At 38.6% G+C, this 17,322-nt stretch overlaps 1 protein-coding gene across 1 annotated transcript in view; it reads left to right on the plus strand.

Annotated features, from left to right (window-relative positions):
• Nucleotides 1-17,322, plus strand: part of LOC108971657 — a 122,321-nt gene that overhangs the window by 53,369 nt on the left and 51,630 nt on the right. Inside the window, exon 4 of the mRNA XM_018937881.1 lies at nt 17,044-17,172. Coding sequence (XP_018793426.1) covers nt 17,044-17,172 — 129 coding nt within the window. The remainder of the gene's footprint in view (nt 1-17,043; nt 17,173-17,322) is intronic.

Here is a 17,322-nt window from a genome sequence, read left to right on the forward strand (position 1 = left end):
CTTCATTCGACGCAAATTTTTGTCCAGCGAGCATTCTTTCGAGTTCTGAGAGTCGTTTTCACTGACTTGTGACAGGGTCTATTGAAAAGGGACTTTCTTTTTCTTCAAATGCTTTTTTTTCAAGATACAGACGCCACAATCTCGCTAACCGATTGTTGGGTTCCTCGCGTGTAGCCCTCTGGGATGACTCTCGATTGGACTTCTGAGTGAAATGATGGAACCATGTTACATCTGTTTTCAAATATCGTGGCAAAAACTCGGGTTTATTATGCTCGAGATCAAGAACTTTACTTTACGGTCATCAAAAATTATTTTGTGGACTTCTTCATCAAGCCAAATTTTTGCTTTAACTGTATTTATTCTCGCAATTAATTTTTGAACGTTATATCCAGGTTGTTTTTCGACTCCAGAATGCTTCCAGAATGTTGAAGACCTCAAATGACAGCTCCTTATAAGTTTAGATAAATATATGTTGTTGTGGCCGATCTTTAAAGAACCACTTTCTGGTCACACAGTGGAATATATTCTGGCTGTGTTTTACCTGGTATTTCTAATTGTGAAACCTTAACAGCGAAAACGGTCTCTGAGGGATGCCATCAACTGCGCAACAGCTGTTTTCTGATAATAAGGAACTCACATATATCTAAGTGACATACAGAAAAATTACAGCAGCTGTTGAAAATGTGTTCAAATGCTGAAGCATTTGGCTGATACACATACCTGCGTCCGTTCATTTTACCTGTTTTTCATGCTTGCTCTTTTCAAACGCTGCACTGCGCATGCTCAGCAGCTGCAATTGAAAAAGAGCGGTTAAATATATGTATGCTACATGTGTGAGTATGTGTGTGTTGCAGTAATTTGTTGTTTTATAGGCTTTCTTAATTTATGCTTCTTGAGCAACTACTTATTTGCTTAAATTAGCATTAAAATATTGTTGAGTGCCTCTGTTTGCTGGATTGGCGCCGCGCTTACCAGCCTCACATACAATTATTGCTTCTGCCATGAAGTGCAGCGTGCCCTCAGCGGTGGCGCAGATTTAAGTGTTCACTTGTAAATTAAACTCAAGTGGCTATAAATTTAAATGAAAATTTCACTTTTTTATGGCGTCACGAGCTGCACTCTCCGCCCCTACCTGCCGTCAGCTGTTCTCTTGGCGTCACATTTTCATGCTTTCGACTTTTCTATTTGCCTGTCTTATGCAGTAACTTTCCGTTTTCACAGATTTTACGAGCGATCTTAAGTACCACAACTATTTACCTAAAGTCAGCCAAATCATAAAATCAACGTTTGAGCACCACTGCGGTCTTTACGAGTTCAAGCTGTGTCCGGTGCCACTTGAGGAGTTCTTGAGCACTAAAGTGACAGTTTATAGTTTTGTGTTTTTTGGCAAAAAAAGAGCTTTTAAACAGTTATTCAGCAAAAATATACAGAAAACATGATTTTATGAAACAGTTGAGGTTACAACAACATATGTTTTAGAATTTTTTAACAGTTTACGCTTTATTAACATATATTCACGGAAATCTCATCATTGTGTCCTAATTATGTTGTTAAGTACTTATTTATTTTCTTTATTTTTCTTCTTTTAAGTTAATTTCCATTTAAGTTAAGTTATTTATGGTCACGGTCGTGTTTGTGTTCAACATCGCTTCCACTTCCTGTGCCACTGTCACCGACCTTGCCTTGTGTTGTTGTTTCACAAGTGTAATACATAAGCCTGTGTGCACGTATCATCCAAAGGCGCGTGTGTGTGTGCATGTTTGTGTTAAAAATTCGCTTTTGCGAAATGCAATTATCACATTTAGCTAACCAGCATAGCATGGCCATGTTGAGCATGCGGTGGTCGCACATCACGCTCTCATACATGCGCACATTGTGTTCCCCGCCCCACAGCAACCGCAATGCTATACGCAACACGTAGCCAAGTGCAATCACTGCTCAGCGCTCGATTTCAGCTGGTGGCAATGTTGTCAACACCGGCATTGTCGCGATTGTTGTCTCTTTGCTGAGGTTTACATGCGTTAAATCATTGCTGTTGCTCTTGTTGTTGTATTCATTCACCTGCATACATTGTAGTTTTAATACAAATAATTACTTAATACTTATATGTACATGTTATTGCGGCACGTGCAACATAAATAGAGAAAAATCTCGCCTTTATTAACTGCTGCACCGTTATTGCTGTCTGTGTGATATAAAATTAATGGTTGACGCAAATGCGACGCAATTAAATGTCTAATTTAGCCTCATTCGCTGCATTGCAATTAATTAAATGGTCGATTATAGCAGCTAGTGTGTGTGTATATGTGTATGTGTGAGTTATGCAGGTGTAATGACGCAATACTAGGTGTGAGTGCATTGAGAGCGGCAGTGCGGAAAAACCCAACTGGACTATGTACATCATAGATACATGCATGTGTATATGCATGCATGTATTTGTTTCAATCTTGCTTTCTGTTAGCCTTCGACTTTTATAAAAGTTTCAAAAGTCTTTTCGACTTTCAATTTGTATATAGAGCTTTGCAGTGAATTCTTGGTGAACAAATCTCCAAAAACTGATTGTAGAGCTTCCTCCCTGATAACTGTAAGTTCGATAGGAATTGTCCCTCACCTCGCCCCTCTCTCCTTCACTGCATATATAAGCGCCTACAGTACTCTAGCTAAGCTTCCCTTCACATTTCATACTCTTTTCTGAACCACACCTTTATATTATTTGAGAACTGAGTGTTTTTGCAAGCCTCTTTCGAAAAATTTGTCATTTTTCTGTCGAAAATACTTTCAAAGGTTTCAGAGTACCTACTGAGGGAGGATTATGCCTACAAAAGCTATTTTTTTTATAATTTCAGAGCAGAATGCTTAGAGGTTAGCAAAAGCTTTTGCGCTAACTAAATAATATTTTCCTAAAAAAATGTAAAGTTTCCATAGCGCTGGCGGCTCTTATAAGGTCATAAACATTGTCCAACCACTCAAGTAATACTTAAATATAGATATAAACTCATATTTTTGGAATGCCTGACAATGGCAACTGCGCACATCTAGCCTCTTTCACTAGAAATTCAATATCCCACAATACTTTATTAATTTTGTGTCCATTGTGCGATGAAAGAACCACTGTGTGTAGCTTTGCCGTCTGGCAGTCTCTGAATAGACCTCGAATCACGGTCGAGCTACAGCTGTGAATTTGAATAATAATTGTGTTAACGCAAATCATCGCCGGCATTGTTTCACTCCATAGTAATTTCCTACTTTCATTTCGTAAACCGCAAATCTTTCATGACCAACCATCATGTGGTCTCAATTTTAGAGACACCATAGGCAAGAATATGCATACGCACATACACAATCTTACTCATACTATATCCGCAAGTGATACAACAAAGACCTGACCATTTATCATATATACATTTATGCTGCCTCTCGCCACATTCTGCCATATTTGACCGCAACATGTGGCATTTGCTAAATTTCGACCAAATGACGAAGCAAAATTAGTAGCACCGAGCACAGCGCATGAAGCTGAGCTTGAACTTTGCGCACTCACAGCTGTATTGTGACTTAAGTCCGCTGATAGTCATACAAACGCTAAAATGGGTAATTTCGGTTAGTCGAAAGTATTAAGCTCCGAAAAAATTAATACCAAGGAGATCGACTGGAAGAAGGGCTTAATAAAATGCTAAATTTTTTGGAGCACATTCTGCGGCGTTATCGAACCTTCATCTACATATGATACACAAACGGATTAGCCGAAGTATGCTTGTCGAAGCATCGAACCAATCAGGTCGCTGCTTATGTATCCAAAAGACTGAAAAGAAAGCACCAGTCGTTAATCAATTAGCTACACCTATGACCGTTAATTGTGTAAATAAACAAGTGGCATGTGTAGACTAATGCGTAGTATCGCTGACTTCATCGCCGTGGTGAATTAGAAGAAATTTAGAGCATCAAAGGGTAATTGACCTACGAAAATTGATGGACACATCAGCGCGGCTATCGGTTTAATGACCGTAATTGTTGTGCTGGCGTAGTCGTGATGCTCGGGAATGATGTATTTTCGCAAAATTATTATAATATCTCTTTCTGCTGTTCCGTTGAATTAATTGAAATGAGTTGTAGTTTTTCAGTGCTATGAAGTGCTATGAAATGAGTTGTCTGTTTCGCTTGAAGAAATGCGAAAAGGCTAACTTAGCGAGCTCTTATTAAGGTGTATTTATTAGGCTTCTCATGGCTAACTACTGCGCAGTTCTCGCAATTCGTCACATCACCTTTCTTTAGCAACGGGCAAATCTTTTTGTATCTTGTAGCTTTTGTGGGCTCTTCCTGCTTAATGCGCTGCTCTGCTGCTATAACACGACATTACTACGAAATCACCACTAAAGGCAAAAGCCGAGAATGTAGACACACAAATCTGCAGAATGTGTGGTGAGCGGAAGGTGGGTACGAGAGGTTGTGGGTACACTTAGAATTTTCTTAGAAGATTATGGAAGTAAGTTTGTTTATTTTTAAGTTGAAAAAAGTGTTGCACAACAATGGTTCGCTCGCTTCCGTTCCGGAAATTTTGATGTGAAAGATGCACCTCACTCTGGTCAAGCTATCGTTGAAAAAGTCGTTCACATTCATCATCAAAAATGGATCACATACGACAATAATGTGTGAAAAAGATCATGGTCCAAGCTTGGTGAAATTGGAAAGATTGGAAAGGAATCATCCACTATGAGCTGCTGAAGCCTGGATTGATTGATTCCACCTTTTATTGTGCGCCAAAGATGAGATTGAAGCAAGCAATGTCCATCAGGACAAAACTAGACCACACACACCTTTGACAAAAACTGGGAGCTTGGCTGGAGAGTTATGATGCATCCATCATATAGCTCTAACCTTGCACCATGGGACTACCATTTGTTTTGACAATGCAGAACTCCCTTAATGGAGTAAAGTTGGCTTCAAAAGAAGCCTGTGAAAATTGCTTGTCATAGTTTTTCGCCGAGAAACCAGAAATGTTTTACACTGCAAAAAGTGGTCGACCAAAATGAACCAAATAAGTTCATTATAAATATTAAAAAAGTTGAAGTTTGGTTGTAAATGCGAAAAGACTTTTTAGACTAACCACTATTTCTCGGGTCTCTTCCTATTTAACTATTTTATGATATTAAATTTTAAGCAAAGAATTAAATGAAAATTGAAATCTGTTGGGAGTATACTTTTTGGATACATAGTCTGGTCTAATATAGACTACTCACCACAAATAAGTTTTCAAGTGTACGCGCTGAACTGAGCAGTTAACCTATTTGGTCGCTTACAAGTCAAGACGGCCTTATCCGCGGCGCAGTGGCAGTACAAAAGTGGCCGCGCGCAGTCGCTTGTTAATACATTACGCCATGCGGCAATTGAAAACAATAGAAGCACACACATACACGCACGCACAACGAAGCACGTCGTCACATATAATTTTGTGAAAATAAAACCGAGGAAATAAATAACACAATGGAAAAATTTGCGAGAAAAATTAACGGCAGTGCAAAAAGTGAATTTCAACTACAGATTTTCTCATGCAACCCAGCGAAGGTTTGTCGTGTGCTTGTATATGGGTGTGTGTGTGTGTAAGACTTACACATGTGAGCGCTAAGAAAATTCGCACAATTTTATTGTTTCTAGATAAGGGAAAATGGTGGCGGGAACAGAGTTGCCTCATTTGTGCCAGCATTTGCAAGCTTTGGTTGGCGCGCGGTCGGCGGAGGCAGGTGTTGTTGCCGCGCACGACACTGCTGCGGTGTGTAACTGCTTTCTGGTAAATCAACACCACTAATTGTGAGAATGAATGCAATGTGAAAATCGCAAAGGCACAAGATGACATGTGCAAAATAGCAAAAACAAAAGAAACAAATGAAGTAGCAATGATAAAGCAAAGCAACACAATGCATGTGAACAAGCGCGAAAACGCGAGTCTTCCAAGCGCCTATTTGTGTCAAGCCACCATTTCTTGACGCTCTGCCTCGGCGCACCGGAAGCGCTCGGGAGCGCCGCAGCAGCCGCTGAAAGGCATTTCCGTGCACGCTAATTTAATTTCCAATGTTAAACGGCGTTCGCGTAAATAAAGCCGTTGTTGTTGGGAAATGCGAATTTAAACGCAAATAACTTAACTTTTCGCCCTTTGCATATATTTTTTTTTCGCGCTACTGCATGAGATAGATAAACCGTTACAACTAGTGAGCACTTTTGAGTGAATAAATGACAGCAGGCATTTTGCGCTGTTTAAAACGCTTGAACGCAATGACGACGTACGTCACTCGCGAACACACTCGTGATTTCCCGTTATTAAGCAGCAATACGCCGCGTTGAACCCTTGCAAAATGGGGCTGGCAACGCAAAAGTCCGGTTGGATGTGTGTGTGTGAATTGGTGTTGAAAAATCGATTGAAGCAACTACGGTGACAAAACCGCAAACCAAAAGCAGCAGAAAAAACACACATTTCAAGCAACAATAACAACAATTGCCTTCATTTAGCGCCAAGAACAGCGGGAAAACTCAATAAAGTGTGAATTTTCCATTTGGCAAATGTCATAATGAATTTAATACAACATAAAATGAGCGCCTCATTACAATGTCGTGCCATTACATAATTACGCTCATAAAGCACTCTTATCGCATGCAACAGCAGCAGCGAGTAGCGAATGCACAGAATATTTCCATTTAATTATAAAATATATATGTTGCAATTTTCCTCGCTGTTTGCTTGTATGCCTGTGTGTGTGTGTGTGCGTGTGTGTAAGATTAAAGTGCACTGAGCTCTGCTGGGATTATAGACTCGCACATAATTGAATTATTAATCAGCAATTCATTAAGCATTACATGACCGCAGCGCAGTGGAGGGGCGAATGGCTGTGTTTTGACCATTCTGCGTTTGAATGGAAGGTAGGATTTCATGACGTAACTGTATGGAATGGACTTCTTCAGGCTATTATGGCAACTGTGCTGCAGGACAAACATAGAAGGTTGCAAATATAATATTATATATCCGCTTAAGCCGCTTCGCCAGCGCTTACTAATTATAGTGCGTCTAAAAATGAGGCGTGAGAAGGGAATATGTCAGCTGTATTACTCCTGCACGTGTCTAAAGAATATTGAAAATGAGAGAGCTTATAGTCCAAGAGTACCATTTGCATATTCTATAACAGTTAAACTAGTTTTGATTCTAAACTTTTTAGAATTTCTTTTCTTTTTGTTAGTTGCTGTATAGACGTTGCTTTTGCTTTGGTCTTGTAGTGAGCTAAGTTATTCACCACAAAATTAAACAGAGAATAGCTTTTGTTTTACAGTTAAAGAATATTATTGCTACAGCTCTTTTCAAAAGATTAAATGATGAGTAGTTTTTTCCAATCAATGGAAGTAGATTCTTGCTGATTTGTGGCAGCATTTACATACAGTTTTTACTACTTTAACCTCTGCTCCCATAAGGCGAAATCTGTAAAAACTTAAGATTCGAAGCTAATTTTAACACTTTTCTCCTAAAGATTACCTAAAATAAAATCTTCTTCGTGTCGATTGAAAGGAAAACATTTATCAATAATAAAATCGTCATAAATCGTCCCAATATGCGCGGTACAACGTTGGCTGATGCTATGTAATTTCCAAAATTTTAATTAGTTTAAGCCACAAAAACTATTTATGCGCCATTTCATTCGATACAAATGCTAGTTGATAGCTCGTCAAAACTTTATGTTTAGCAGAGTTTTTATGGCCAGATAATTAACGTCAATTATCGATTAGTTCAGACCGTCGAGCAGACCACATGTATTAGGAAGTTCATTAGGTAATTTCGCTGATCTTATTGAAATTTTTCGCAGTCAGCTTCAATTTAAACAGCTTTACCGGTTTATATTGGGTAGTCGAAAAAAAACTTTTCGTATTTTCAATCAAACTTCAACTTATTTTTTATATTTTTACTGGTAAATAAATAAACAAATATGTACATTTTATTTTGGTCGATCACTTTTTGCCATTTTTCCGCTAGGTACATTATTCCATCAGTGTAAAACTTTCATCAGTGTAAATCGAAATTTCGAAATTTCTAGAACGAAAGCGAGCGAACCATTCTCCGTAAACTTCACAAATTTCATTGGCGGCTTGCGTGCCATTTTTGCTTTTTTATTTTTTATTTTTTACATTTTTATATTTTWTTTTTTAATTTTCAAAACCTGTAACTTTTTTTGTGATTGGTAGCAATGGGGTTATACGAGTGCAATGAAATCTATTGACAAAATACGAAAAGACTTTTTCGACTACCCAATATATTCATACAGCTGATATGTATGGTAAGGCTTGTTTGGAAAAAAATTCCTTAAATTCTTCCTAAGACCGATAACCGCCAAAAAACGGTTATTTTGTCTGTTTGTTGGTGTTGTTGATTTGAGCTTCTGCCTGACAATAACACGACTAATTTTAAATGCACTAAAAAACACGAAATTACTTAGTGAACGACCCAATATTTACATACAAGCAGAATGGTTAATACAGCAGATGCTGTCAACCTCGATTTCCGCGCGAAATATGCGAAAATAAATTAGATTTCAACTCAATGAATTCATTATCTGTCAGCAACGAGCGAGCGAGTTGTTGCATCTTTACAATACGCCTGTGTCACTCGTTCGGACATGGCCACTTAATAGTGCACCAAACAAAAAATGTTCAGAAACTTATTGTTTTGACTGGCGAAGTGGCTCTTACAATGAATTGAAAATAATTAAAACGCACGCAAGCGACATAACAAGAGCATAATTTGGCCGAAAAGCGATAAAAAATAGAAAACCGTAAACATTTAAAATAGTTTGCGCCGATTTCGTCGTTATTATTGCTTTTCTCGTACTTGGCTAAATCAGAAATACAAAATAGCAGATGTGGCAAGTTGCTGAAAGCCGACACACATTTGTGGCAGACGTCTGCTGCAACCAGAGACAATAAAAAACGTATTTATGCAACGGATTGTAAAATTTAGAACCATTTGGCTTGCTCTGCCTTCTTCTGCGCATTTTTACGCACTATTTGCTTATTAATATTTATGCATTGCACATTTGTGTGTGGGTGTGTGTGTGCGTGTATTTATTGTGTTTACGTAAATTTACTCATTAAATTCGAACACATTTGGCTGGCGGTTTGCATGTGCTCATTTAAACATCGCCGTGGCTGCTCCGCTTTTGACGTCAATACATCAAAAGCCAAATAAAACAAAAACAAAAATCCATTAAAGTTAAGGCAGCCGCTGAATGTGGCAGGCTCCGTGTTTGTATGCGCTAATTTTCCGCTGCCAAAAATAAATTTGCATTGCTAAAGCTATTGTTATTGCTCGCACAAGCCGACATTTTTGCATACTCATGCATTCATAAAGATACATACGTTTGTGTGTGTGTAAATGGACGAATTGCGTGGTTGCGTCGAACGCACGCTGCGAAAAATGTGCGTGCCACGCAAGTCGCTCATTATTGCGTGCACTAATTTCAGTTTTATCGATAATTTCGATAAACATAATTGTGTATGTCAAAGAAATATTTCACTTGCTATTTATTCTTTATACATTAGCAAGATAAATAGTTATTATGTAACACGCCCACGAAAAATTGTTCAATTGTGGCATCCATTGTACGAATTCGTGCGTTATCTAAATCTCTTCGCGATATACAAACATATTTAATACACAGTTTTATGGCATTCTCAATAACGTCGAGAAATGCCTCTCATTGGCTAGTCCCTGAGTTTATATACAAAATACTAAATCCCTCTCTCTATCGTCTCCTCTTTGCACCACTCGCTGCTTCTGATAAAGTACATGAGAGTTGTTGTTGTTCTAACGTGTACCTAGTCCCCGTTAGAATGGTAAGGGCTAGCCAAGTTGTAGCCGACGTAATCTAAAGGAAGGCCGTGCAGTTTCGTCGAGGTCAGACCAAAGGGAGGGGTGATAGATGAATGGGGTTGGACAGGAGCTAACCTGCTACAGAATCCAGAACGAAGCTCCGCAAGGGTCAATCTGGTTTCTCACGGCAACTCGAGCTCTTCGTCTGCGATGGTTGGTGGTTTGACTCCGAATACGCCATTCACTGGAAGGGAGTCGGTGAAGAGATTGAAGGCTGTATGGCGGTAAGTGCTTGTCGGAAGTATGTTGCGTCCGAAGTCTGGTCAGCGTACTGTCTGATGTTGTCGACGTAATTGAGGAATGACCTCTTGAGAGGTCTCTCCTTGCCTGGAGAGGAGTTATATCAATTAATCGTAAAAGTTGGTTTACAGATGCCTATCCTTTTACCTCCTGACAGCTTCTAAAACAGTCATTATATGGTGTACCTAATCTGCTGGGATGTCTGTCAATTAAACCCTTACTTGTTGTACCTGCTAGAGTTCTTATGACATTCCTTTTGAAATTTATTAGTCGACATGTGAGGCCTATATTCCATCAAGCCACGTTTTCTTTCTCGTTGACCAAGTTAGGGACTGCCTCCACTGAGACTTCGCTATATTTATAATATGGGTGTTGATTATAGGGTTGGGCTTGTTCTTGTTAGGTCATCTGCTTCGCAGTTATTGGGAATATCACCATGTCCTGGAACTATGTGCAAGGTTATCCTGAAATAGGATGGCGAATCTACTGAGAGACCTTCACCCAAAGAGATTTGGGAGATTTTAAAGCCGCTTAGCTATCTGTATCTGCATACTTTTCGTCAGAATAAGAAGGCTTTCTTGAATTAATGTTATCTCCGCTAGAAATGCAATGGTCTGGTTGACGAAAGTTGATTACTCTACGTACTCAAGACGTTGTTTGTGCATGCACACTTTTCACATATACTCGTACTGTATTACTAAAAATATAATAACATATAACAAGCTAGATATTTCCATATAAAAAGACAGATTACCTAAATTTTCTTTTCGAAGGAGTCCACTGTGCCTTACACGCCGTTATCAATTTTATTTATAGCAATATTCTCACACTCATCGCTTTCGAGGGCAATTTTCGAAGTTTCATTGTTGTCCCTCATTGCATTTATTGGCAAAAACACACACATGCATACACGCAGATGCATAACTGTGCTACATTACGCTTCATTTGGAATTGAATGTGTTGTTGCTGGCATAAATGCATTTTAGACGTTGTCTTTATTGTGAATTTCCGGTCATTTTCGCTGTTACTCGTTGACTCTCATTGTATTTTATTGTCTTTGCTCTGTTCGCGTTTGAAAGTCGCAGTGTCTCTGGTCTCTGGTAAGCAGCGGCGTCTGTGTGCTGTGCTGTGCTGCGAGACTATTGAAAATCCAATTTATTCGCACACAGAGTGTTGCTGTTTTATTTGCAGCTAAATTTCGTTTATTCTCTGAAACGAATGGTTAGTTAAATGAAGAATTATCGGCTTGAACCACGAATTGTGTGATTTGAAAAAACTTCATGCCAAATCTCTATGTTGGTAGCTTTCATTTGACGCAGGGTGACTTACCGTGTCATCACATATTCTAGCTTAAGGAACATCATTGAAATGTACATGTGTAGATACCCTTAATTATATAAAAACGCATATTTTGAACAAACGCCCAGTAGATGTGCATATTTCATTAGCTTTACCCGAGGAGGCTCCACTGCGGCATATTTTGAAACCCGCACAGCTAATGGAATATTCAGTAACTGTACTTTGCAATTCAATTATGTGAATTTTCAATGTACGAGCAGCTCGGCGACACTGGAGGTTGCTCGCTTCTCAAAACATAGAAAATTCAAAAATTATATAACCAAGTTAATATGTACATATATATTAACATATACATACATACAATACAAAGGTATATTTTGTGTGAATTTTGGTGCAAAGATGTTTGCAGTTATTTAATTTTATGCGCGTTAAAGTTGCCTAACTTCCTGGCTGGCCAGTGATATCCAAAATAGTTTCCGCCGCTCTTGTCTCAAATGATTTATGAATTCAATTCAAACATAAATCTTTTGATTTCTCGCATTCCTCGCGTCTGTCCACTTTTTACGCCGACAAAGCTACAGCCTGCAGTTGGAGTGCGGCATATCGAATGTGCGCGCCTTCTTAAGTGGCTATAAATGTCAGCAAATCCCTTGACACTTAAACCAGCGCATTTCGAAGATATTTGCTTCCTATGTACATTTCGAAGTAAATTTAACGGAAAATTCTAGCGCGTGCCTACGAGCCTACAGATCGACATATATCGGTACATATGTATGTACATGCCTCACGCCAGCAATCAGCTAATTTCGTCCAAACACCTCGTTGGGCGTGTTGCATGTTGTCGCTACACATCAGAATGTCATTAGCGCCTGTCGATGCAGCACTCGCTGCCAAATAGAGTGCCGCAGCTTCATTATCTTCAGCCGGTATTTTTAGATTTGGACGCAGCGCGTCACGCAAGGCGGATGTCACCTTGAGCATCAAAAGCAGGAAATTCGTGGCTATTTTTAAAGAACTCTAAATAACTTGGCGATTGGGAAAAGTTATTTGAGGTTAGGTGTAAGCATTTTGGGTGCTCAGTGGTGCTCAGTGGATATAAGTATGATTGATTTCAATATAAAAATTTGAAAAGCGACAACAAAGGTGATAAAATAAATTGTACAGATTATTAAATAATATTATTTTATATTTCGCCACTTAGTAGAGAAACTAACTTAACATAATTTTTCATAAGTTTAAAGGCTACCGAAAAACGATATAATAAATACAACTCATATTGAAATAAATTTTGAGTTTTAGTTATAAAATGCTTATATAGGGGTTATATGTTGGTTATATCTGCCTGCGGAAGCAGACAATTTTATGCTACATATATGATGTAGGGTGTAGTGAATCGTAAGCAGTGGATAATTAATTTTCGATTTTTTGCTGATACTGATTTTATTTTAGGTTAGGATATGTATAATTAATTTTATTTTTATTAATTTTCCATTATGTACAGAAAATATCTATATATCGAACAATATGGTGACAGTTTTTGCAATCAGGAACACCCCATCAAGGGTGTCACTTTTATTACCTCTCATTGACAAAATAATAACTTCTAGTGCCCTTCTGGCCGCACGAGTTCTCAAAAAAACTCACGCGTGAAACACTTTACTCGCTGTAACGCCCAAGTTGTCAATTTTAATATCGTGTTGGTTCTTTGCAGCAATATGCAACACCTGCCACGCGAATTCAAACGCACGCACCATTCCACACACACACACACAGTTAAGCGTGCATTTATGCGTGCGTTGGCGCTGTGGCGCTCGGCCCTCCATAATTTGCGCTCAGCACTTTTCATTAGCGAAATTGGGTCAGTCAAGCGGCCGGGTTGGCTGCCAATGATGCCGCGGTGCTGCGACGGCTGTTGCTGCTCTAAAAATGTTGCATTGACAAGTTGCTGCTCCACTTTGTGGGCCAGATATCTTGCTGATGCCATTCGTCACTCATACTTTAAAGGTTGTTTCCCTATTGTTGTTGTTTTTGCGCTGGTTGTTGCCATTTGTCAGCGCTGTTGTAGCCCTGTATAGATGTAGTTGCGTGAACGCTGAAGTGCTTTATTATTTATATTTTTATTTTAGTGGCTTTGCAGTGTTTGCTTTGTGCCAAAAGGAAAATATTTCTTAGTTCTCCTAAACAAACTGTCTTTGTGTTGTTTAGTTTTTCGTGTGCCTGGTCTAGTGTTGTCTGTGGTAATGTGAAGAGTTCACATGGGCATTGTGCAATTCTTCGTGCAGACGGTAAGGCGCGGGTGTGCAATGCAGTGATTTGTATTTTCGTTGGAAGCGCACTTAATCTCACAGAAAATATTATTTAAAAAACAAATGTGTGGGAAAATGAAAACGACGGGCATAAATTTATTTTTTAATACTTTTAGAAAGCAATATTTTATTTGTTTTTTTTTTTGTGCATTTTTTCGGCTGTCACATAAACTTGTACTAGCGGGTGAATGCGATATTCATAATTTCTAGTTTTTGGGTTATTTATTTTGAAAGCTTTCGAAAGTTTTTTTAATTCAAAAGGTGAACTGGAGCAAATCATGAACTTCTTAACTGTCAAAACGGTTCACGCACCGTCTGAAGGTTAGGGCTAACTAAAGCCAAATGGATTCAATTATTTTCGAATTTCTTCATTTTTGAACAGCTGTAACCTTTTTTCACCTTCTCCGAATATTTTTAGTTTTATTAGCTTAAAATCTCACCTTTCCAACACTATACAACTATGGGATAACACAATGTGATTGTTAGCGCTGCAGATATGCAGCTGCAAAGACATCTATTGACAAAATACGAAAAGACTTTTTCGACTAACCAATACATTGGTTATGTAGTCACGTGACCGCAATTATCAGCATCCTGCAACGATTCATTGAAATTCCCACACACATTCGAAGTAATTATTATCCGTTGCTGCTTTTTGTTGTTGTTGGCGCTTTTTCTTAAATTTAATTGTTTCCTTTAGTGACAGTAGTAAATGTGGCGGCAAATAAAAATTGAAAAGAAACTAATGTGAAAATAAAAATTGCAAATGAATTGGAAGCAGCAAAACATACGCCAAAAGTGAAGCCAAAATCTACAGTTTATTGCAAAAATAAAAAAGAAAACAGCGAAAAATAGTTGTAAATGAAATAAAATAAGTTGGCGTTAGTTAGTGGCACATTGAACCTGTCAATGTCAGAATCATAAAAAAACTAGCAAAAACAAAAAAGTGCATTAATAGTGAACGACACAAACGAGTGCTTTGAGAAAATGTAAACAAATCCAACTGCGCAAAGTGCAGTCAATGTCGATGTCGAGGCGACTAGCTACCGAGGCGGTGCCTGTGTTGGTGGTGTTATAAATATGGCGCATGCGTGGCCGCGCGCTCTAAACGTTCGTTTGTAAGACTGGCATCTGTTTATGCATTTACCGACAAATGATTGGTGATTTTCCGAAATGGATTCGAAATTGCACGCTTGATTGCCGGCTGCCACCGCGAGTGCGCTGCGTTGATCCACGCGCTGAGCTGACTTGAGTTGAGTCGCATTGCATTGTGCCAGTGAGTGTGTTGGCGGGCGCAAATCATAAAAGCCAACAATCAACCGACAATTGACAATCGACAAGCAGTTGCCGCAACAGTCGACAGCTGGCAACATCCGTCCGTTTAGCAGCAGCGCTCAGTGTAAACAAACATTTCTAGCGAAGCAAGCGAATGTCGTCGGCGGTGAATTTTCGCATTTGCACGACGGCAAGTAGTTAATGAAAAGCGTTTCGCTTCACTTGTATCGCTAATTGAAAGAAAGTTAATCGCAAATATACACGTAATCGCTCGTCGGTTTCTGCGCTGCGCTTTACACCATCATTATTTTTGCATTATTTTGGACAAGTGATCGTGTCCCAGCTGTGCCGTTGTAATGGGGGCGCATAGCTCAAAGGAAAAATTGTCGCGCTCATATTCGGAGCGCTATATACACACACAAGTAATAGAGCGCGAACGCTTCGGCAGTTTCGGAAAGCGTGCGAAAGGTAAGTAATGAAGTCGGATTTCGCAGTATGAATAAAATTTAGCGCGAGTGTTTATGTTTAGCTCTTAAGTTATGGTGAAACGGTGCTTAAAGTGCACGCAAGGACTCAAATGGCACGTGCTATCAAAACATCACCCTTCCTAAAAGTTGTTTCTTTAATTTAAATGCGCGCAAAACAGCCCGAAATCCCAGCTGCATGTCTTATGCAAACTTCACAAATATAAAAGATCAGTTTCATCCGACAATTGGAAAATATGTCGTAAAAAAAAATTTCTATGCAAACACTTCATTTCAACCATTCACTTTGATGTTGGGATGCATAGACATTACATCCGAACATTTTCTTCAGATATTGAATTATTGACTTAGGTAATAATCTATGCCAAATTTAATGAGATATCTCGCGAAATGGAAAAGTTTTCTATACAAGCACGACAATCGTTCAGTTTGTATGGGAGCTATATGCTATAATGATCCGATATCGATGGTTCCGACAAATAACCAGCCTCTTGTGGTAAAAATTATAAGTGAAAAGTTTCTGCGCGATATCTCAAAAACTGTAGAACTAGATGGCGTATATACAGACAGACAGATATGAGTAAATTCATGGGTTCAGCTGGTCACGCCGATAATTTACATATATATTTTATAAGCTATGCGATGTTTCCTTCTGAGTGTTACAATCAACGTGGCAAACTTCATATTCTCTGTTCAGTGTAAAATAACAAAATGCTGTAATATTCCCCATTCCCTCAAAAAAGTTGTTCGCATACAAAGTCTTCAAATCATAAAATCTCTTAAGCAACTCCTAGTACTTTTCAATAAGTGCATTGAGCATTGTTTTATCTGCAATTATGCAAACTATTTTTTGAAAAGCAGCAAATAAACGTGAAGGGCACGCTTTCCCATTGGCTTCGCTTTTGATATACGAAACGAGTATTGCGCAGTGGAGAAACATTTTGAACATCGTGCAACGAATTGTAATGGAAATGTTAAAACTCTTCAGCATCTGCATGATTTAATAGCCGGCAAACGATATGGTCACGTTACACCCGATAAACAACCGAAACATAAGTAAGGGCACGTTTTCGGCGGTCATGCTCGTGAAAAGTATGCTCCATCGCTCACAAAGCCCTCACGTCAGCTGCTTTACCGTGTGCATGTATATGTAGTATAGTTTGTACATAAGTGCTATAAAAATAAATATTTACTTATGAATAATTTTAGTTTGTAAGTAAGCCAGAGATAACTTCAATCAAATTAATTTCCAAAGTTTTTGGTATTTCCTAAGTATTTCTACTGTTAACTCCAATTGCTTCCTGCTAATCTGTGGGAAATATTTTAACCTTATTTGAAGAGGTTGAAAAACATCTGTTCTGAGTAGTGTATATGCAAAGCAGCAGGTTGGGAATCTCTTACGTGTTGTGGTGTTGGAAGAAGTCACCATTTTCTGTATTTCTGACCTTCTGCTTAAATGACCTTCATTCGCATATTCGTTAACCTTAATGGAAAACTCATTCTAACTGAATTGTCTTTTTATTTAATTACTTTGCAGGAGCAGCCAAAAAGCGTGATGTACGCAACTTGAGTATATCACCAACGGATTTGGGGCCGCCACCCAAAGCACAGCAGACTGCCAAAAGTACATCGACACGGCTCAAACCAACAACCATCTCTTTGACACGTAAGTTTTTGTTGTATTTTGTATACTTATCAAAAATGTAAAAAAAATTATAAGATAAGCATTAAACTACGATGATAAATTCCACACGAATCTCCAACTAAACACACCAAAATCAACTTCTATTGTATATTCAACATTTTTTATTTGAAA

Source organism: Bactrocera latifrons, unplaced genomic scaffold (genome assembly GCF_001853355.1).
Source record: "Bactrocera latifrons isolate USDA-ARS-PBARC rearing strain unplaced genomic scaffold, ASM185335v1 scaffold_109, whole genome shotgun sequence".
Classification (NCBI taxonomy): domain Eukaryota; kingdom Metazoa; phylum Arthropoda; class Insecta; order Diptera; family Tephritidae; genus Bactrocera; species Bactrocera latifrons.